This window comes from Phyllopteryx taeniolatus, chromosome 1, assembly GCF_024500385.1.
Source record: "Phyllopteryx taeniolatus isolate TA_2022b chromosome 1, UOR_Ptae_1.2, whole genome shotgun sequence".
NCBI lineage: Eukaryota > Metazoa > Chordata > Actinopteri > Syngnathiformes > Syngnathidae > Phyllopteryx > Phyllopteryx taeniolatus.
The window spans coordinates 38,673,137-38,697,642 of NC_084502.1; the positions used below are offsets into that span (position 1 = coordinate 38,673,137).

Here is a 24,506-nt window from a genome sequence, read left to right on the forward strand (position 1 = left end):
GCTGGAACGCGACGACAAGGTACAACAAACTGGCGACTAGAAAGAATGAGACACGAGGTTAAATGCAAGGTGTAATTAGGGTGAACGAGGCACAGGTGGTGAAGATGCTCTCAGGACAAGGTGTGTACGAGGCAGGGGTAAAACAACAACCGGAACACACACCCATGACAGTACCCAGTACTGTGAAGACAGGGCCCCCATCCACGAGGAGGAGGGGGCCTGGAAGACGGGACCAGAGGGGATTCCCGGGCGGGCTTGAGCAGGCTGACGTGAAAAGCAGGGTGGACCCGCATCGACCTTGGGAGCCTAACCTTCACGGTGACAGGGTTGATGATCTTTGTGATGGGGAAGGGACCAAAGAACCTGGGAGCGAGCTTCGTGGACTCCACCCGGAGTGGAATATGTTTGGTAGAGAGCCAAACTCGCTGACCCACTTTGTAGTTCGGGGCCGGTGTCCTCCGACGGTCAGCAGCAGTTTTGTAGGACCGTCCCTGGCGCAGCAGCATCTGGCGGGCTCGCTCTCAGGTCCTCCTGCAGCGTCTCACCAAGGTCAATGCCGCTGGAACTGTGGACTCTGGTGCTATGGCAGGAAATAGAGATGGTTGGTAACCATGCACAATGTGAAAAGGTGATAGACCAGTGGTTGCAGAGAGGAGGGAATTGTGAGATAATTCTACCCAAACCAGTTTCTGAGACCAGGATTGTGGCTCCTGTGAAGCGAGACATCGGAGCCTCTGGTTAGCCTCTCGGTTTGTCTGTTGGTTTCAGGGTGAAACCCAGATGAGAGACTGACGGTAGCACTTATGAGATTGCAAAACTCCTTCATAAATTGCGAAATGAATTGGGGACCCCTATCGGATACCACATTCTTGGGGAAACCATGGAACTTGAATACCTGGTGTATCATTAACTCGGCAGTGTCTTTAGCTGAGGGGAGTTTCGGGAGTGCAATCAAGTGTGCCATTTTTGAGAACCTGTCCACGTCTGTGAGAATGGTGGTATTTCCTTTCGAGGCCGGTAATCCCGTCACAAAGTCTACGGAGATATCTGACCAAGGACGTTGTGGTATTGGCAGGGGTCACAACTCCCCAGAAGGACGTTTACAAGAGGACTTGTTAGCAGGACATACCTGGGAAGCATTGACATAATTGGTAACATCCCTTCTAACATTGGGCCACCAAAAGCACTGTTCGACCACAGATTGAGTCTTGGTAATGCCTGGGTGACATACAGTCCGGTTAGTGTGAGCCCAGTGGATGACTCGTCCCCTTGAAGTCGGAACCACATAAAGCCTGTTTTCAGGGCAATTTTCAGGGCTAAGAGTGTTCTTCAGAGCCTCCTTTACCGCAGTCTCAATGTCCCAAACAAAAGCAGAAACGAAACATGACTTGGGCAAAATGGTTTTAGGGTCGGACAAAGAATTTGCTGTGCAGAAAATGCGCAATAAAGCATCTGGCTTACTGTTTTTAGAACCAGGTCGGTAGGAAAACGTGTAATTTAATCTAGTGAAAAACAGACCCCATCTAGCCTGCCTCGCATTTAATCACTTAGCAGGCTTAAGATATTCCAGGTTTTTGTGATCTGTCCATACTAAAAACGGAGTATGTGCCCCCTCTAGCCAGTGCCTCCACTCCACCAAAGCCACCCTGACTGCCAGCAGTTCACGGTCACCAATGTCCTAATTTCTCTCGGCTGGGGTCAGTTTTTTGGAGAGATAAGCACAAGGATGTAATGTACCATCCTTGAGACATTTCTGGGAGAGCACCGATCCTATACCGGCATCAGACGCATCGGCTTCTACCACAAACTTCTGTTTGAGATATGGCAAAGTGAGGATGGGAGCGGAGGTAAAGCTCGATTTAAGTTTCTGAAAAGCTGCCTGACAAAGTGGGTTCCATACGAAAGGTCTGTGTGGCGAGGTAAGATCATGCAAAGGCGAGGCTATAGAACTGAAATTTCTAATGAACTTTCTGTAGAAATTAGCGAACCCTAAGAACCTTTGTACGTCTTTGCGTGACGTGGTAGTGGGCCAATTAGTCATGGCATCAACTTTGCAAGGGTCCATTTTGATTTCACCTGGAGCCACCACGAACCCCAGAAAAGAAACGGACGCCTTGTGGAACTCACATTTCTCAGCCTTGACATATAGTTCATTCTGCAGTAACTGCTGCAACATAGAGCGGACAGGAATGATGTGAGTCTCCTCATCCGGGTAGTATATCAAAATATCATCCAAATATACAAAAACGTACACATTCAACATGTCACGCAGGACATCATTGACAATGTTCTGGAACACAGCTGGAGCGTTAGTTAGTCCAAAAGGCATCACCAAATATTCGTATATGTCCCGTTGGTGTGTTGAATGCTGTTTTCCATTCATCACCCTCCCTTATCCTGACTAGATGATATGCATTTCTTAAGTCTAGTTTGGTGAAAACCTTGGCTACCTCCAGGAACTCAAAGGCGGTGGAGATGAGATGAAGAGGGCACCTGTTTTTCACAGTTATGTCGTTGAGACCCCGGTAATCGATACAGGGTCGCAGAGTCTTGTCCTTCTTGCCCACAAAGAAAAATCTGGCTCCCGCAGGGGATGAAGATGGGCGAATAATCCCGGCTGCCAGTGATTCATCCACATACTCCTTCATAGCCTTGTGTTCCGGTCCTGAAAGAGAGAACAACCGCCCTCGTGGACGTGTGGTTCCAGGCAGCAAGTCAACTGCACAGTCATACGGTCTGTGGGGCGGAAGGGATTTGGCCTTGGACAAGGAAAACATTTCTTTAATGTCGTGGTAACAGGTGGGCACTTGAGATAAGTCAGGATCCCCAGATGGGGTCTGGGGATTTTCATTTGAAACATAGCCCTGAACATCACATGGAGGCTTGAAACAGTTCTGGGTGCAATTGCTGCCCCATGACATAACCTGCCCAGAGGACCAGTCAATATGGGCGTTATGCAGGTTTAACCATGAGTTCCCTAAAATAAGGTCATGATTCATGGCGTCAAAAACATGAAAACGAATGCGTTCCGAGTGAGAATCAGGAAATGTCAATGTGAGTGTTTGGGTGCGGTGAGTGATCTTGCCCATAAAACTGCCGTCTGCAGCATAGGTGCTGCGGTGGCGTTTTATTTGAAAGGTTCTAAGGTGCATCCGTCTAACGAGGAGGGAGTTGAGGGAGTTGAGTATGTTTGCGTCAGAACCAGAGTCAATTAATACACGTGTATGAATTTCTTGATCAGGAGAGCATAGTGTCACTTTAGGAAGAAGCCGAGTAGGCTCTTCCTTAATGAAATTTAGACTCACCGCTCCCGTGCCGTTGCTAGCGGCAACCTTGATGTGACAGTTGCTCACGGAATGACCCAACTGCCCGCAATAGAAGCACCGCCCTTCCCTCAGCCGGCGTTGAAGTTCCTCAGGGGAGAGACGGAACCTGCCCAGTGGCATGGGTTCATCCGTGGTGACTCTAGCCAGTGGATTGAGACCGGCAACAGGGGATCTGCCTTGGTTTGGCTGGTCACCGAGGCTCGTCCTCTAAGTGCGCAGTGACGCAGCCCTCCGCCGAAATGCGTCCAGCTTGCGATCCAAAAGCCTCTTGTCGATTTTTACGGCGAGAGTAATAATGAGAGTGTCCAAGTCGGTCGGCAGGTCTAGCGGGACCAAATGATCTTTGACGGCGGAGGATAGTCCTTGAAAAAATGCATCGAGCAGTGCCCTATTATTCCACTGACTCTCAGCTGCTAGAATGCGAAACTCAATCGCGTAATCTGACACCCTGTGTTTGCCTTGGTGTAAGGTGACAAGGGAGCGAGCTGCCTCACTATCTGGTGTGGAAAACTGAAAAATTTGCTCCATCGTCTTTGCCCGCTCGGTGGGGAAGGCAGCTGCCTGCAGCTTAAAGTGGAGTTTGCACTAAGTGATGAATAGCTTAATGTTCCCAGAATCTCCAGAGAACCTCTCCGATTGAGAAAGCTGTGGGCAGACAGCAGCGGAGGTGGCAGGTGGCTGCATGGTAACTGCTTCACATGGAAACTTTGGTACTCTGGCGGTATTGGGTGTTGTGCCAACTGGTTCCTTCTTCTGATTCATTTTAATAAGAACTTCAAACTGTGAGGCCACCTGTCTCATCATAGTGTCCTGATGCTCTGACAGTCCCTCTCGATGAAGATGGAGGGCAGCAAGCTGCTCATCCTGCTTCGAGAGGCATTGACCCCTGCGCTTGAAGGGTTGCGCACTGGATCAGAGTCTGCTGGGTCCATGTTATGGCCAGTTCGTTCTGTCATGAACGGAACAGAGGACAGGACCCAAAAATGCACGACTCCAAAACAAATGGACAGTTTCAAAAAGAGAGGTTTAATATACGGGCAGTACACAAGCAGGCAATCCAAAAAAGGCAACAGTATCCAAAAACATGAGGCAAAAAAGCGAGGTCGATAATCGGAACAGGGTCTAGTCTTACTGTGAGTCTTTGACGTGGAAACAAGGAGGTAGTGGATTCAAGGGCAGAGGACAGCATCAAGGTGTGAAAATCTCCTCAGCCTGTTTTTTTGGTTGGCGTCCGATGTTAATGTGTGTCCCACAGCGGGAACAATGTGCTTTTCTTGTAAAAGAGCTTTGAAAGTTAAGTCGTAAAATTGTCTCAACTGCTATTGGCCACCTGGTCAATCGATTTCAATAGCTACACTCTGAGGAAGTCAAGGGCAGAGAGCTAAGAAATTAAACAGCCACATAAATGAACAACACTGTGAGAAAAGACAAAATGAGGCAGAGGGGGGAAGCTCAGAAACTCCTGCAGCCTCTCAGAGCCATTTTAGAGATTCAAGGTTCACATAATGAATCTGATATAGCACCATTACACCTGAGCCTGTAATGAGAGCGTTTTAATGTTTAGTTGTGCTCACTCACAGAAGGTGGTTCTTGAAAAATGCGGAGTACCACTCTAATTTATCTGATACGAATCCGTACTATCAAACTCAGACATGTTTCTTTAAAGGTCCTGCATTTTGGCGATTTAGACCTTCGTAGAGTGACTAACATCCATCCATCCATCCATCCATTTTCTCCTCACTAGGGTCGCGGGCGTGCTGGAGCCTATCTCAGCTGTCATCGGGCAGGAGGCGGGGTACACCCTGAACTGGTTGCCAGCCAATCGCAGGGCACATACAAACAAACAACCATTCACACTCACGGTCACACCTACGGGCAATTTAGAGTCATCAATTAATGCATGTTTTTGGGATGTGGGAGAAAACCGGGGTGCCCGGAGAAAACCCACGTAGGCACGGGGAGAACATGCAAACTCCACACAGGCGGGGCCGGGGATTGAACCCGGGTCCACAGAACTGTGAGGCTGACGCTCTAACCAGTCGGCCACCGTGCCGCTGACTAACATGAACTTAGTATATAAGTGTCAATTTCATTTAAAAAAAAAAATAAACCTTCCCCTCTGACAGGTCCTTCTGTTTGACCCAGTTTAGTATCTCCTTTGTCCATATTTGGTTAAGACCGCCCCATTTCCCCTGATTGGTTGCCTCTGTGTAGGAGACCCACTTGTGAGAGCACATTTGTTATGTTGATAGCTCTGGCTCTGGAGTGGAGAGGTAGGCGGAAATCTTTGCTAGTACTGTAGATAAGCTCGAGAAATTCGAATGATATGATTTCAGCCCTCTTGGCAAAAAAACGGCTGGAACTCAGGAATGCGCGGATGATTTTAATTGAATTTTAATGTTTACTGAGGCACCATAGAGACAATATTACATCCCGAATACGAGAAAAAGTTGGTTTGGCAAAATATGTCCCCTTTAAGCGCTCCTGACTGGGGACAACTGGTCGGAGCCGGTCAATAAATGGCATTAGTATGAAATGCCACAACTACATCCGCATTATTTTGTTAGTGTTCGAATGCTTTTATGTTATATGACCACATCTAGTGTTGTTTTCCCTCTGTCATTGGATGGGTTCTGGTCGAGAGCTCATATTTCTCCCCCCTGGCACCATGTGTCCTGAAGAGTGTGGAAAAATAACACACACAATTGTTGACCTTGCAGAGCTGCTGCTGCACGCAGGCTCTGTGTGGACGTGTCCAACACTGAAACACATAAATTAAGGCAGCAGCTGAATAAATGAGCAGGAAGCTTCAAAGAATGGAAATAAAGCTCGGAGAGACACAGCTGACCCACAATAGAGAGTGAGGGCTCTGTATGAGGGGTGGGAGGTACTCCTATTTTCATTGACGTTTAGAAGAATGTGCTGATTAGTGCAGTACAAACCAGTCAAATGCTGCTGCTTCTTGTTAGTGCTGCACAGTGTGTGTGTATCTCTGCTGTAACCACGGTCACCTTGGTCTACTCTCAGACTGGTAGCAATTTGTCATCACAGCCGGGATCAGGTTGCACACTGTATGGTCCAACCAGGAGACAGCTTAGTGGAGGTAGGTTGCCTGTCCGTGTGTGTGCGTGTGCACGTCCTTTGGGAGTTTTTAAGCAGTTCATTATGTTGTCTGACTGCTGTGCATATATAATTGGCAAGTTCATTTCTCTCTTCACATATCATTGTGAAGTTAAAGTACTATGGTGAAATACAATGTACTAATTTTTGCATAGGATTTCCCTGCATATTGCTTTAAAAAAATAAATAAATAAATATATATATATATATATATATATATATATATATATATATATATATATCATAATCATAATTTATGGGACGCTTTAGGTTTTACAACAGGAAAAACAAAAACACATTTTGAATAAATACCTCTGCATGCACTTATCAAGTTTAGTAAATAAGTATAACATGTAGCCGAAACCTTTCTACAGCACCCCACTTTTAGTGCTTTTTGTGCCTTTTCGTGACTCCACAACAATATACTGTACAGTATGTTTGTGATTCTATCATACAAATCCCCTGCCCAACATGTAAAGGAACCACTGCGCCATTTTTACAACACAAATATAAACTCTGCCTTGAAAACAGCAAAGTACAGACAGTTTTGCTAAAACAGGAAGCTGGTGCTGCCTACATTAGACTAATCCATTATCGGTTAGGTTGTAATTTAATGGGCTAATTATAAAAAATCAGCGAAAAAAGTGAAAACGCGTGGTTATGTACAAATGTTATTTTCACACTTGCGCAAACTGTTACACCTTAGAACTAATAACATCCAACGCTGTAACACGTTATCACTGAGCTCTTCTCAATAGTGTCTCTCTGAACTGATCCGAACACATTCCTGCTGATTGTCCTACTCCTGTGAAGCATCCTGTTGACATATTTACAATGAAAACTGTAGCATGACCTATGATGACCACAGATCTGTTTGCACCAATTGTTTACAGAAATCTTTGTCCAACTGGACCTGCTCTCATTAAACCTTTTTACAGAATGGAGAGCTCAGCGAGGCAGTGACTAGAGCCAATTAGATGTAAAATGCGTGAGATGTGCATTCAAGCGTGCATGCATGCCCTCCCCTTTGGCTCATCTCTGTTCTGTGTTGACACTATATTCAACTCAGTTTTGTTTTAGTTTTTCGATTGCAACGTGTGGGTTACAACAAATATAATGCAGAATTCACCTCTTGAAAACTGAGTTACAGTTTGTTGAGTTTTAATTAGGCTGAACTCATTGAAATAAATATTATATTGGCTCTGATGTTAAGCAAAATTAATTCCTCTGTACTTATGTACGCTCTCGTGAGCACATTCTGCAAGGATAAATATCCTGTCAGGAAGATTTAAATGGCGTGCTGACTCGCTATATTCCCTGTGTGCTGTCCGATGCAGCATTTACACTATGAGTACTGGTCGATTTTAATTGTTAAAAGTTCTAGTAAGACACTCAACCTTAGTGCTGCAAAGGAAGCCTACCTTCAATTGCATACAATGATTCTTCACAAGACCACAAGCGTGAATTGTTCTGACCAAACCAACATATTTTATGCACATATTATTGTCCGGGTAATAATATTATATTTAGACATTTCTCATGTGATTTTCATGTTAGCCATAAAGCTTTAGCAGCAGACACTGCAAGCTAAATATATATATACACACAGTGTGTACGGAAAGTTTTCAGACACCCTTAAATTTTTCACTCTGTTATATTGCAGCCATTTGTTAAAATCATTTGTTCATTTTATTCCTCAATAATGTACACACAGCACCCCATATTGACAGAAAAAAAACGTAATTGTTGAAATCTTTGGTGATTTATTAAAAAAGAAAAACTGAAATATCACACAGCCATAAGTATTCAGACCCTTAGGTGTGACACTGATATATTTAACTCGGGTGCTGTCCATTTCTTCTGATCATCCTGGAGATGGTTCTAAACCTTCATTGGAGTCCAGCTGTGTTTGATTATACTGATTGCACTTGATTAGGAAAACCACACCCCTGTCTATATAAAACCTTACAGCACACATTGCATGTCAGAGCAAATGAGAATCATGAGGTCAAAGGAACTGCCTGAAGAGCTCAGAGACAGAATTGTGGCAAGGCACAGATCTGGCCAAGGTTACAAAAACATTTCTGCTGCACTTTAGCTTCCTAAGAGCACAGTGTCCTCCATAATCCTTAAATGAAAGACGTTTGGGACGACTGGAACCCTTCCTAGAGTTGGCCGTCCGGCCAAACTGAGGAATTGGGGGAGAAGAGTCTTGGTGAGAGAGGTAAAGAAGAACCCAAAGATCACTGTGGCTGAGCTCCAGTGATGCATTCGGGAGATGGGCAAATGTTCTAGAAAGCCAACCATCACTGCAGACCTCCACCAGTCGGGGCTTTATGGCGGAGTAGCTCGACGGAAGCCTCTCCTCAGTGCAAGACACATGAAAGCCCGCATGGAGTTTGCTATAAAACACCTGAAGGACTCCAAGATGGTGAGAAATAAGATTCTCTGGTCTGATGAGACCAAGATGAAAATTGTTGGCCTTAAGTCTAAGTGGGATGTGTGGAGAAAACCAAGCACTGCTCATCACCTGTCCAATACAGTCCCAACAGTGAAGCCTGGTGGTGGCAGCATCATGCTGTGGGGGTGTTTTTCAGCTGCAGGGACAGGACGACTGGTTGCGATCGAAGGAAAGATGAATGCGGCCAAGTACAGGGATATCCTGGACGAAAACCTTCTCCAGAGTGCTCAAAACCTCAGACTGGGCCGAAGGTTCATCTTCCAACAAGACAATGACCCTAAGCACACAGCGAAAATAACGAAGGAGTGGCTTCAGAACAACTCCGTGACTGTTCTTGAATGGCCCAGTCAGACCCCTGACTTAAACCCAATTGAGCATCTCTGGAAAGACATGAAAATGGCTGCCCACCAACGTTCACCATCCAACCTGACAGAACTGGAGAGGATCTGCAAGGAGGAATGGCAGACGATCCCCAAATACAGGTGTGAAAAACTTGTTCCATCATTCCTAAAAAGACTCATGGCTGTATTAGCTCAAAAGGGTGCTTTTACCAAATACTGAGCAAAGGGTCTGAATGTTTATGGTTGATATTTCAGTTTTTCTTTTTTAATAAATCTGCAAAAATTTCAACAATTCCGTTTTTTCCCGTCAATATGGACTGCTGTGTTTACATTAATTTGGAAAAAAATGAGCTTAAATGATTTTAGCAAATGGGTGCAATATAAAAAAAGAGTAGAAAGATTTAAAGGGGTCTCAATACTTTCTGTACCCACTGTACACACACACACACACAGAGTGGGGCAAAAAAGTATTTAGTCAGCCACCAATTGTGTAAGTTCTCCCACTTAAAAAGATGAGATAGACCTATAATTTTCATCAAAGTTATACCTCACCTATGAGAGACAAAATGAGAAAACAAAATCCAGAAAATCACAATAACCTGCCTTTCGCCTGAAAATAGCTGGGATAGGCTCCAGCACTCCCGCGACCCTAGTGAGGATAAGTGGTACGGAAAATGGATGGATGGATAGTTTGTTATATATTTCTGAAAGAAAAGCTATTTGAAAACACCCCCCAAGTCCCACTTCTAAATAAATCAACTGACAAGAAAGCGATTTAATAAAAGTCGAACCTTTAACAAATTTGAGGCAAGCAGGTTAAAGGCAAAATCACACTTTTCCCCACAAGTGCAGTATTGTTGACTCCAACTTTGTTGAGTGAATATGTAATATGTAGCTCATGTTCAAACATTTTAGAGTTCAAGCTGTCACTTCAGAAATCAGGGGAAATGGACGTCACCAAGAAGGAAAACATTTGCTTCTGTCATAGATGGCCACATGGGTGTGAAAAATACGCCATAGAACCTTTTGATTGACAGCTGGTGTGTTTAGGATGCTTTCATACAATGACAGAATAAGGTCGATGTTCTCCACCCTTGAGTTGTTGCGCTTTATCAAGGTGAGAGAAATAACATGTCAGATATTTTTGACATCTGATCCATACTTAAAACCCAAAACCAGAGATTAATCCATACATTTCTCATACCGGTTATACTGTATGTTGTTAAACTTTGTAGAAATTGAACTGAAAATACAGTTCCCATACAATAAGCCCATTCCCTGAGGAACTATCCTGTGGCCTCAGAGAGGGCAGGCGCTCTGATCAGTAACTGTATTGTCTGCAGATCAATGACGCAGCAGAGGCCAGGACTTTTCTTCCAGTCAATAATGCAGAAAGCTTTGTTGGAGCAATCGAATTGTTGCTCTACATGGAGCAAGGAAATTGTTGCACTACATTCGAAACCTATTGCTCTTTAATGACAATTGTGGAGGTAGTTCATGACTGATTGGTGAGCTTACCTCAAGAGGGTTCGAGTCATTAGCCAAGTGTGTGCTTAAAAATTCCGATCAGCTTTGGTTTCATGGGAATTAAAAGAAAGCCAAAAAGCATTTGTTGCTCTCTGGTAGTTTGTCATAGAACTTGAATCTATGAATTGATGCAATTGAGTTGTTTGTTCCTGTGTGGACTTGTTCTCGTGTGAATAGTTGGTGGTGTCGCAAGCAGTGCAGCAGCAAATAAAATAACCGACAAGGTTCTGTGTGACCCCTTATCAACAGGTTTATCTCCAGAAAAGGGGTCCTGAGTGTCTCCATGAGTCTGTAAAGTCGATCCTCACATCCTTCCTCTTTGCATATGTTGAAATATAAGACTTGCTGACTTGCACCAAGGAGGTCTTGTGGAAATGTGGAATGAATGGAACTTGCACACTCAGGATATCTCATTTAACTGGAATATGGGTCTGAATCTATTTCTCAGCATTTAGCTTGTGACCTGCACGAGAGGAGGAGTTCCTCCTCTTCCTGCTTTGTTGCTGTTCAAGAAGGTGGTGTGGGATGTGCGCTTTATCTCTCTTGATTTTACTTACCGAGGGGCGAAGAGTCCAACCATGAATGATACTTCGTTTTTTCTTCTTTTTGTAATTTCTAAACTCTGCCCTTCACTCGGGATGACAACAGTTCAGTCTGTAACATTTTGGGCTCCCTTGGGACTGGTTACAGGAAAGAGGCCAGGTCACTTACTTAACACTGCAAAGGTCCCCTTGAGCAAGAAACCACCTCACAAGTGTTTCAGTGGTGTAACACAGTTGCACAGCCCCCTCACTCTGACCTATCTCTTCAGAATGTACAAAGAATGGCACCTTTGGGATCTACATATTTGTAATGAATTAATCAATCGCCCAACCATCCATTTTTGTGAGCACATAAACATGAGAGCTGTGAATCAATAATTTACTCATTAATTCGGCTTCTTTTGTAAAGGTGCCGTCAACCGTGGCTTTCAATGAATATTTGAATGCAGCTGATGAAGTCTCTATTGCAGCAGTTTATTTCTCATGTAAATTGATCTTCAGTTTGGTTTTTGAATCTTATGACGTGAAATAAATCCTGACACACACACACATCAGAAAATTAAATTGCAGACCAGTAATTTCATCAGACCAGGGTAACCCAAGGGATACATTGAGTTCGCAGTTGTCCATCCATGGACACACAGGTTTTATTTGAGCAGTACAAATAAGTAGCAACTGTTACAGTTATATTTAAATCGCATGTTGCGTTTGTTCCTGAGCTGATCTTGTCTTGTAACTTTTATGGTAAATATACATAGTAAAGTATAGATGTGCATAGTAAAGTATATTAAATAACTGGATGATGCCTGATTTGATAAATTGTGTTTGTCTAAATCAATGCATCTCAAATTAGAATAGTTTCTGGTATAGTGGATGGACGCAATATTTTGGATAGATAATAATGGCTGGAAAGCATATTCAGATGCGTATGCTAGATTTTCTACAGCAGCGGTTCATAAATATTTTAGGTCTATGGGTCCCTTTTTGTCCATTTTTCCAAGGACCCCCCTCAACCATGTGCATCCCTAAATGGGATGATAATTTTATTTTAAATTTTTTAACATTTGAACCTAAACATTAATGGCCTGTTAAAAGAACTTAACCACATGTAACTGAATTAAATTCAATACTACCCATCATCACTAGATGACATGCACTTCTTTTACTAACAAAAGGGTTAGCATTTTAGTATGTATTTAAGTAATTTGATATAAAAAAAAAACTTTTTGGGAAACGTTGGATATGCCTGTATTGAGATCGGATATTAAACATTCTCAACATACATTGCCAATCTATGCTCTTTTATTGGCAAAATGTTGTCCAGTTCTGATAAAGCTGCTGCTATGGCAACATCCATGGTAATAGTGGAGGCCGGCATTCTTTATAGGCTTGCAAGCACTTCTTACCATACCCTTAACTACTACCTAATTTTCCTTTATTTAAACAGATTAAATAAAAACTAGTGAGGAAAAGCGGTACAGAAAATGGATGGATGGATGAATTACTAAAGGGTCTTTTTGGTGGCAATCACACTGACAATTTACAACTTTAACTTCCCTTTTCAATTTTTTTTCTATTGCAGCCGTCCAGATTTGAGCCGATCATCTTAAAATATATTTTATACTGACTGATTTCATTTCTGTCATCTTAATGGAGTCATTAGGATGTAATTCATGATGTGCTTTCATTTTTAGAGGCGCAGAAACTGGAAGCAAAGTTTCTTTATGATTCTGGAATCACACAGTGACATCACACAGGCCAAGAGTGATGGCAGCCATTTGTGTGTTCTGACCAGATAGTAAAATCTGACATCTTGTCAATTCTCCCGTGTAACCCCTACTCTCTCCCCTGGTGCTGAATTGTTTGCATTGCCAAAGCAGATACATTCTCTCACACACAAAAGAAAATATAATATCTACAGGAACACACTGTAGATATGTTTAGTTCTTACTGGGAATGATGTGTGGTCACTAAAAATGAGTCTAGCACAGGGGACAGACCAAATTGTGTTCGGGTTAGGTTAATCATTTGGGGAGGTATCTAATGGTTGATTGCCCACCACGATGCTATTAGTTTGGGGGAACAGAATGGTGTCTTTTTTGCTTGAAGAGCAAGCATCACAGGGCGATGGAACAGCTGAGAATGGATCGTGATATTGAAATGTTTTCTACGTAGTGCGTATTGCTTTCCTTTTGTGCTTACTCAGTTGCTATATTTGTAAATGTTTGTTACATCTGGTGGTTGTCCACAATAGGTACAGAACTGTATCTTTCCACGACTGTGTGTGCAGTCAGTCAGCAGGGTTTCATAAATACAAGGCTGACTTTCATTAAACTTGTTTGAGACAAATACCTCATTGCAGTTTGCGTTGAAACTGATTTCTTTTTTTTTTTCTTTTTTTTGCCGGGCTGATTTGTGCCTGAACTGGTGAGTACCAGTGTGCCATGTCCCTGAATAGAATGTCAGTAAAGATGTTACTGTAGTGAAAAAAATTATATATAAGAAAATCAATTAACTTGTCCCAAGACTCTTCACACTCGAGGAGGAATATCAGAGTGAGGGTCTTGATTCAAAGTATTGTGACACAGAGCATGTGTGGGTTTCTCCCTTGCTGAAAGGCAGTGCTCTGGAAGTGAACTGGCTTCTCGCTAGCAACTTGTCCTTATTCTACAGTTGAACCTGCAACCCACTGGCCCAAGGCCAAATTGACTGGCAGCTAGTACTTCCCCATAAGATTACAGAATGAAACTTGTCTCTAGTATCCCTTTCGGAGCTTGGGGGCCACAGCCGAGGGCTGTAACTAAAATCGACTCCTTAAAGATAGTGAGGAAACTGCAAATAAGTAATAAGTGTAGTGGCTTGCCTTATTGGTTTGAGTTTGCAATGTAATACACTACTTTATACTTCTGCTGCAATGTAGTATTTGTTTGACATGGCGTTTGTTTCCTCAAAAGCACAGACATGTTTCTAAACATTTTGAAAAAAAACATTATTGTTCTTGGATTTCTGTCCCTTCAAGGGCCTGCACTTTCAGCCTCCACTCACTGCTCAATCGGCTGATTCCTTCATAAGCTGATGACCCACTTTTCCCCTCCACACATTCAATAGGATCAACTGATCCCTGCTCAGTCATCTTCATTGGAAAATATCATTGAGGGTGTCTCATTTACACTGCTGCCCACTCTCTGTGTACACCACATTGCAAACACATCAGCTCCATTTTTTCCCTGCCTTTTCTGTGTTAACCAATGTCAAATATCCAGTCATGAATTCCTGCTTGTATTGCGAGTGCTGCACTCCTCGGCATCTATAAGAATTTCCATGTATGTTGATTGAGGGGCAGTGAACTCCCAGAATAGCCATACAGCCAAATAAATTTGCTACAGAATACTTGACCTTTTTTGAATTTAGTGGTCTTGACTGAGCCATTATTGTGCTACATATTTTATACACAAGGTTTGTGTAAGCAGAATGAAACAGGTGGGATTCTCTAATTGCCTCAAATATATCCTTGCACCCAGGCCCACACAAATCCCAATCCCATCTCCCCTTCTGAAAAAGCTTGTTTTACATCCTGGTTCCTTTGAGCCTGCAGCTATTATAAACATGCCTGACCCCAATGCTCCCAAATGACACCATTAGCCCCTGGACTAATGTCAGTCTTCCCAGTAGCTTGTAATATCATTTTCTGACCAATAAGTGGCACTGTGACTCCTGGAGGCCCCCATGAGTGCTTCCCATGGTCCGTTTTATCAGCCAATAGTGGCAGTGCCTGGCTCTTATATCCACCTCGGTTATTACTACCCACTGTGATCTTCATCACGTGTACAGACAAGGCTGATCTGACTAAAAACCACAGGAGATACTTTTATTGTTACTGTAGAAACAATGCAATAACATGCTGATTTGATATAATTTCAGACACAAGTTTACATCAGCAGTTTATTCATGTGTTCTCTTACTCCTCACTGCATTGTTAATCTCACTCACGGAGTATTTACCGCATTGGGTCACCTCACACGGGCATATTTTTAGATCAGACAATTGTGCTGGAGAGTATTTCTGTGTCGGGGCATGGCTTTGGGCAATAAGCTTCAGAGTAACTGGCCAGCAAGTAAACTGAGAGGAAATTGTTGCAAAAGCACAAACAGTGCCGGCTCCTAATAATGGTAACAGTACACCATACATGACCTCCATGTTTTTTATAGAGTGAGACAGATCACATATGCATGCAATCAAGGGTACAGCTTTGCCATAAAATGAATTTTAGTGGATTGCAGAAACTAGAACACAAATGTGGTTAGGTTGTAATGTAAAACTCTGCTTTGTTCTCTTTGCGTACTCCCAGTAAGGCCCACACAGGACAGATCACTGGCTGTCTGAATGCATATCCTTGAGTTGTTTCCATTCTTCACCCCACCTGGCTGGCATGTGTGTTTAGAATGTGAGGGAAACCAGAACCAAGCCAGTCAATCTCTGAATGAACATGCATAAAATAAAGATGGACGGTGTTTTGATGCTATTCGGGTGACATTTCATCAATGTTGTTGGTTGGATGAAAGGATGCTTGTGTAAATTATGTGGAATAGCACACCAAAGTCTGGCTCTGTACACTTAATACTGCTTAGAAGAACCATCAAGACAATAGAAAAAGTGGAAGAGCATAGAAGAACACAATATAAAAGATATCATCTATCAATGAGCATAATCTATCATCTGCATAAACTTAACAGACAAAACATGCTCAGCAGAGGCAACTCATCCTATAATTACTTCTTTTTCAGTTCTATTTATAATACACATTTGCTACAGATGCTTTTTTTGTAAAGAAATTATTTGTTCCCATGGAATAGAGTGATCTTTTTTCCACTTCTCTACAAAGTCGTCTGTATATGCTTTTGTATCAAACTATGACATCAGGCTGTTCTAATTGTTTCCAGACCAGGCCAAGGCAGAGTTTTTTGTTTCTTTGTACAGTTCTCAGTCTCAGAAGAAAACACAGATGATGTTAAACAGTGCATGATGTCACGTAGACTGTAGGCGACATACTAAAATCTTGTGACCAAAGTTTCCAGGAAGCTATCTGTTTCCATGTGCTATCCTTTTGTCTACTGTGTCGTTTTTAATTATTTGTAATGCACGGGAAAGTCTTTTTCTTTTTTTCCCCCCGTCTTGATCGTAAAACATCTGTTTGTGTATAGCTGACCTCCATGTGCCTCTTTGACCTTGTGCCAAGTGCAATGCATCAAACTCAGAAATAAAAGGAGGACTTTAGAACTTGTAACGGGTGATGGAGTAGGAGCAGAAAAGCAGAGTGACCATATGTATTGCGTTGAAGAAATGGTGTTTTATGAGCAGTGAGAGGGCCTCTGCTTGGAATTTTCAATGACATCATTCCACAGTGGAGAAGCATGCAGGCTGAACCCAGGAGATGGAGTGGGCCTTCACCAGACGACATGACTAGACGGAATCGTAACACAAGAGGATATGCAGAAGCGGCCAGAGAATTCCACTGGATTGGGTCCTAGAGTTGTCGTTAGCAATCTAGTACAAGTACAGTAGTTTTACCTTGGATTCTTCAAATTGGATAATTTTTCCTGAGCTCTCCAGACATAATTTTGCAAATCCGACCCTTGTGTGCCCCGCTGAAACATTTCTAACAGGCTCAGGGCTTATAAATGTCAAAATGAGGCTCTGGGAGTTCTTATCTACTTCCCAAACAAATAAACGTTGCTGCTTCTCTGATCCCAGCGGTCTTTTAGGAAAACAACGCCTGCACTGAGACCACTATCATGACGCAGATATTTGGAAATCATTATTGAATAACCTGTTCCGCTAAAGCGTCATCTTAAACAGATTTTGTTCCCTACTGTTTTGTTTACGGGCACTCAAGAGAAAAGAGATTTTTGTTGTGAGAGTGGAACGGTTGCATGATAAGTGAGAGCTGTAAGTTGAGTCTTCGGGGCTTTAGCATTAGCAGCTGTAGGCACCAGTGAGCAGGGCTGAGATCCAACCCAAAATAGATCGCTCGTCCAGTAGTGCACATCATCGCTCTGCGTGAGTCGCACATTCATCATTGACTCCTTTGACTAACCTGCTCTGTCTTCCTGCCTGCTTCTAATTAAAGGACACTGGCATCTTTCAGTATGGTCTGTCTGTTGCTATAAACTACTCCTTCTAGTTTCCCGTGTCTGTTGTCATTAGACTGAAAATACCTTTAACTGGGGGCAGTTTAGCCCAACCCCCTTCTCTCTGAGGGGTGATTAGTCTTCGCCTCTGTCTCCAAAACAGACTCTGTTGAGGGTTCAACTGTGAGCGTGAAGGTGGATGGAAGTTATTGGGATATTTTCAGAGATGCATGCCGTGGTTTTCTTCACGGATAATATCATCTGTGAAATTGGTAAAATAAAAAAAGACTAATGTTGAGGATGCTACTCTAATCATATTTAGTATTTTGCCGATGAAAGAGTGAATCCACTCTAGTTCTTAGTTCACGTCACTCCACAGCGTTGAGAGGCTCTATTATTAGAAGTGCTCTCTTCAATCTCTACTCACTAAAAGATCAGCTAACAGAACATTTGTCACAGCATGCCTTCATACAGTTCCTTTCCTGTTTATCTACTGCACTCATTTGTTACAAAGTAACTGTCCCTCCTCCAACTTTAGTCTGTTCTCTTTTTTTAAGTTTTCGATTCTCTGATAACACTCCGGAAAAATGTGATTTTCTTACATCCTCTGCCTCGGGGTCAGTTGTGTGTCCCTTCCCTTCAGGATGAGTGTTTGACAAGGTTTTTTTTTTCCATCCTCTTCTTTCTCTTTTTACCCAGCTACACTAACCCTCCACCCCTTGTCCCCCTCGTCACACCCCGCCCTCTTCCATAGCGCTCAGGGTCTGGCAAAAACCCATACTCCCCGGTGGCCAAGCCTCCGCCCCCCTCATACTCCTCGCAGACGAGAACAGAGAGGAAGAAAGAGCTAACGAAAAACGCTCCACTTGTCTGTCAGAGATTATAGACTGCCACTTAGCACTGACCATGGCCGACTACCTTCAACTGGGAGCATTTTTTGCCAGAACAAGTGATGGCTCTTACCGCACGGCACGTGGCGATACAACCAACAATAGCAGATGGCACTTTGGAGATGAGTTTGTCCATTAGAGAGCACTTCTAGGCATCAATAAGGACAGTTAAGACCGAGGAGACCACTGATGTTTGGTGGTGTGCCTTGCTAGTGGTGGCCAGTATGTGGTGTTTGCAGTGTAACTCTGAGAAGACTCAGTCCCTGCTGGAGCTGGAGCTGAATGGCTGGTAAGACTAATATGAGACTTTCAAATGGGAGCATGTTTGTTTTTAGTCTGCTTGTGGTGTATGTGGGGGTGAGAGGAGGAAGGACAAAGGGCAAACGCATGACTGTTTTGTCATTGGATGAGGTTGAGCTTGTAAAGCTCTGTTGAACAGTAGAGATCTGTCCTGTGTGTGTCCACTCAAATCATGCACTTATTTCCCCATAATCCTAATTCAAAGTTTACCAGTGTTTGGCTTTTGTTAATAAAGTGCCAGTGCACTGTCAATGGTCTCTCATAGTCACTTTGTCATCATGGTGTGTTTCTTCTCACTGTACTGACTCCATCTGTGAAGTTGTGGATTGTTCTCCCCGCATGAAGGGCATAACTGTGGTGTGTTGTGGCCCTCCTGCTTCCTGGAAATGACTGTGTGCTTTTTTTAAATAGCCGGATCCTCAAGGGCAGGTGTTGAGTGCACACACGAGGGTGGTTTGATCATTCCACACTGAAAGATAATGACATCGACTCTCTACTGTTGTTGTTGTTGTTGTTGAGTCTTGACAGGAGGGAGGAGGAGGCCCGCCTTGATTCAGACAGAATGAGGTCTGGAAGTTAACAAGGGAGTCATATTGATTTGTGATTACTTTAAGTACTGGAAGAACAGCCCACATTTCACACTCAGTCACATTTTCTGTCGTTGTTTCAAGCAGCGTTGAAATACCTATACTCGGCTAATTTTAGGTTTTGTCAACAAATCCAGTGCAACCCCACATATTCATGGTTCGGCATTTGCAAATTCACCTATTTGCGGATTGTTTTGGGGAACCTGTCCTCTGTTATTTGCAGAAAACCTGCCTAGTCGGTATTCAAAATTTTAAATAACATGTCGCTCCAACAAACAAACCCTCCGTGTGCGTGCGCAGTCTCGTGTTTATTTATGTCATGCTGTAAACCTAGCGCTATTGTCTTGCCAGCCGCAGTGGGATTTAACCAGACAGCATAACCACAACACTGAACTCCCTTTGTAGATAAAATGATCGGCATTTTACCATCAGCACTTCAATGTCCGCTGAGCAGTATTTCTCCATTACATCCATCCATTGAACATATGCACACAAACTTTGAAGCTTGATGGCTGAGTCTGGCATGTTGTTAGTGGTCCATAGCTATAACCTTTACCTTAGCATGTAACCCGCCTCTTGCAGCCACTATGCAGCCTTGGTTACATCGGCTAACAGCTACTTTACCAACTCGGACTTATGCTTCACATGCCAAATAATCCTCAGAAGTGCTTGAGCCGCTCATGGGAGTAACAAGTTTGTCAAAGGATACACAACATTCCTGATAGTAACCGTCTGGGTTTGGTGAGGTCCTGGCTTAGCAGAAAGCTACTGTTCAGGAGATAATTTCTCTGTTGTATGTTACATTTGAGTGTGTGGTGCAATACTGTCATACTTTCAATTTGAAATCCTGACTTTACCAGCTACAGTATGTTTTGCACTGACCGAGTGTTGCCGAGCGGACCCGAAGGACATGTTGCCTTGTTTGTTGTGCATAAAAGCTTACATTTTGGTAGGGCTGCACAATTAATTGAATTTTAATCATGATCGCGATTTTGGCTGCCACGATTAAATGAGACTGATCGTCTGCAATTTTTTTACATTTAAAATGTGGGCACTGCTGCTGCATGAAAAGTGCTTCATTTGCAGCAGTGCCCGCAACCTAGTCAGCCAGCCATCGGGGGGCGAACGCATGGTGTAACGGCTACATTAAGCTCGGGCAATGCGATTGGCTGGTGACCAGTTCAGGGTGTACCCTGCCTCTCGCCCAGTTAGCTGGGATAGGCTCCAGCACGCCTGCAATCCTAGTGAGGATGAGTGGTACGGAAAATGGATGGACTGCGCTCCTATGCCAGCTTCAAAATAAAAGGCTAAAATGGCATTGATGTCAAATGTAGTAATATATGAAGCTTTTACTTTGAAGTTGGACCTCTTAGCACGTTGGAAGAGCGGTGTCATGGTAAGACACTATTAACAATCGTTGTATCGGCTGCCTTGACTTCAACTTTTCGGCTGGCCTGACCGCAATGAAAAAACCCCGGGGGTAAATCACAACTGTCGAGTTATTTGCAGTTTGTGACGATGCAAGACTGACCAATGGTCAAGCAGAACAACGGCGACGTACTGTCCTTGACAATTCCCTATATTGACGACGGATATTTTCAAATGAAAAGTCGGTGTTCACATCCTCATGTTATTGGCTTCTCTGCATTTACTGTATTCGCTTCTATTAAGTTGCAATTCGTGATTGCACTTTGTAATACCACATTTATTCAATTAGCCCTTGCTAAAGTAGAATTTTTTTGGGTCCATTTATTTTTTTTATTATTATCTAACATTTATTCTTGTTTAAAGATTCATTTTGAACTGAAAACTGTTGCATATTGTTTGTTAAAAAGTAGTGCAATAAAAATTAGGCTTTACATGATCAGGATTTTTGGGGCCGATCACTGATCAGCGAGTTCAAAATATACGATCACCGATCTGATCACAAGATGGAGCAATGTGTCTATTTAAATGACTTGTTCATTTACTGTATATACTTGTGTACTGTATACTGAGTATCTTCGAAGTATTCTCTATTCAGGTCATGTATCAGTCAGGTCAAACCAGCATAACATGACAAAAATAATGGGTGCTAACTTACTGTAATTAAATGACTTTATTGTAATTAAATTACTTCAGACACACCAAAACTTTAGAGCATGATTCGACAGAACCCCAGCATGTTTACATACAACCATTAGTGCTAGCACTAGCTTGGTATGCTACATAACGTTTTGTTGCCTGCTTGCAAGCCGTATCGTATTAAAAGTACGGGACTATACCTCAACGTATCTTTGAATTAAAGTCCTCTCCCAAGCACCAGTGACCACCAGCACACGTTTTTCCCCATTTTGTTCTTATAATACACACGACGCGATCCATTGTTGTTGTCGTATTGTCATTTGAGTTGACAAGATGAAGCCCAGTGATTGTAAAAGACGGGATGCGGTGGTATCGGAATACAAGATTTTATTGTAGTAGTCTGATATAGTGCAATCGTGAAAGTCCAAATTTGTCTTGTAGTCTGATCCAGGCATTATGTGTTGTCTGTCGCAGAAGTGTTTGTTGTCTGTCACACACTGGCGACATTATTTTTTTTAAAAATAACTTTATTGACGGTCAGATATTTACAGTACTACGCCAAAAGACACGTGACAAGGCTAAAAATAAACTAGCTTTTGGATTCAAATATACTGTACACTGTGGCGACGTGGAGCTGATCAATAACATCATTGAGCGGATCGGCAAATGATGACATTAAAGCCGATCAGACGATCAGCATAAAATGCTAATTATCGGCCGATACCGATCAAGCCGATCAGATCGCTGTAAAGTCTAATGAAAATAGATTTTTCCTAACATGAGGAATAATTGTGATCAATAATCGTGATTACAATATTCATCAAAAAAAATCATGATTATTATTTTGTACATAATCGTGCAGCCCAACATTGTGGAGTACACCTTACAGTTTGATTGAACCCCTTAATACACAACACGACAGAGCGCAAGCAATGAACTCCAGATACACATAACAGCAGCAGGATAAACAAGAACAAAAGTTGGTGTCGGGATGATGTTTGCCACGCAGTGTGCCATAACAACATTTAAAAAAAGCATGCTTTGAGGTTAGCTATTTACTGTACTGGATATTTATGGTTAAAGCAATGTTTGAATGTCTAAGTATTTGAAATGCCATTAAGGTGTTTTGAGATCATAATATGTGGCATATTTATGGTTAGAACTACAGATATAGGCAATTATAATCACTTTTAGAGGAGCCTCAATTATTTGAGGAGATTTGCTATTCGGTCAGGCTCGGTCCCTATACCCCGCAAATACTGTATAAGTGGTCCACTGTAATTTTTAGAATTGAATGAGGTCTTTGGTTCTGCCAGTATTGTGTTGTTTGGCTGTGCCTTTGTCCGTCTTCTAACTATTTGATGAAATACAATGAGACAGGGATTTGGTTTATTGAATAATGAACAAGGAAGAAGCTTGTTTGAAGTCTGTGTTTTTGGAAATAGAGTGGGAGGTTAACACAATATGCGTTCAGATTTGGAATAATTCTCGGCATATTTTACCAGAACATTGTGGTCGACCTCAGGAACATTTAACTTTAGAGGTTCCACGTTAGGTAGATCTGTTTATGACAGAAGAAAATGTCTGGGGGGACTTGTGGACATGCCAATGTAGAAGCATTTGTATTTTGGGGCAGACTGCGTGGGAAATTTGATGATCAGCACACCAAGGAAAGACTGTATTTTTGAAAAGGTAGTTACCTCTTTTGTATTAGTGAATTCTTATATCTGGACCCCAATTAGAGTCATTTAATATTAAACATTTGCTCATGCTCTTCGTCAAGTACATTGCACTTATTAAAGCCAGGCTAGTGTATGGGCTTTACAATTGTATAGGTTCCAAAGATGAAACATTCCTTCACATTTTTTTGATGTGGGGAACAGACCCATGCATGCAAGATTGATGACAGTTTGTGATTTGTGGAGGCACCAAGCCCCACAGCTTTTGAAGCAGCTTTTATGACACTCCTGTCAACTTTGGTACAAACTCCCACTGAGGGACTGTCAGGCTGTTGGTTGGAGCAGCATCCCAGTTTGCAGCCATGCCGAACGGCAACTTGCTAATCATATAGCAGTTGCAAAATAAACAATTAACCCATCTGTTGACAAACTGGCCAGTTGGATACTACACTACTGGTCCTGGCAGACAGCACGTTGTTGTGTGATCTCTCAACCTTCCACCTGAGGAATCCATTCCCCTTAATGTGTGCTTATGAGGGCTGCTGCTTGCTTCTGTATTTATGAACTCTCTGCAGAGCAAGACCATCTGCTTTTGTTATCTTTGGAGCATGTCGTCTGTGGGTGTGCGCCGAGAATTGTGATACTGAGGGTGTTGCCAAATATCATTGAAAAAATATCCTGGGTGAATAGACCGATGAAGGCAGTGGGGCTGGATTACATTTGTATACTCTATGTTTCTTTTTTGGGTTATTACTCATACTCTACTTTAAACCCGAGTCATTTTGTGCTCTCTCCAGGAAAGCATGATGCACTTCCTCAGCAACTCATACTGATGCCATTGAAAATAGCTGTTTTGGCGCGCCTCATTTGACAAGGTGGAAATCGTAATGCTTGGCCATTCACGCTATTTTCTTGATTCTTGAAACTAAAGTGTTCCAGAATGTAATTATCGCTGTAAATGAATACCTATACACCAGTCGACATTTTATCAGGCTGCATTTTGAGGGATATTTAGTTGAGTAGTCAAGTGGGGAGTTCAACTAATTCAACCCACTGCTGGTTCATTCGAGAGGCAGCAGTTCCACTTTTCTCTGTAGTGTCAGGCTGCTCTTCATTAACCTTCCTCTATTCCCAGACCTCCTGTAGATGTGACTCCGCTTTTCCGGGATGGAGGAATGTTTCTCCCTCAGGTCCAACTGAGGGAATGGGCTGAGGCCTGGGCAGGGGTTTGTTGAGAGGGAGAAAAAAACTGGCCTCCCAGATCCCTCAATCCCGTGGCTGAAAATCACTGCCAGCTGAGCTACTTATCCATGCCGACATCGGAGCTGGAGCTTCTGGTGGATAAAAACCAGCAGAGAAACGCACGCCACTGGTTGGCTATCTCTTGTCACTCCTTGGCCCAAGGAGACTCTACATTTCTCTTATTTTATGTTGGTTTATGTATTCCAATAATTTTCCAAAGCATAGAGCAAGCAGGAGCCGCTGGAATAGCGCCCTGCTCCTTTACTGCTTGTTCCTGCCCTCTTTTTCCCTTTCAACAT

At 42.8% G+C, this 24,506-nt stretch overlaps 1 protein-coding gene across 8 annotated transcripts in view; it reads left to right on the plus strand.

The window, feature by feature from the left end:
• LOC133487548 (IQ motif and SEC7 domain-containing protein 1-like) overlaps positions 1–24,506 on the plus strand; it is a 139,386-nt gene that overhangs the window by 91,025 nt on the left and 23,855 nt on the right. The window contains exon 1 of one of the 8 annotated variants that reach the window (XM_061794345.1): positions 18,240–18,624. The exons of the other annotated variants lie outside the window; for them this stretch is intronic. Coding sequence (XP_061650329.1) covers positions 18,560–18,624 — 65 coding nt within the window. The 5' untranslated portion in view covers positions 18,240–18,559. Of the gene's footprint in view, positions 1–18,239; positions 18,625–24,506 lie in introns of those variants that run through there. 8 annotated transcript variants of the gene reach the window in all.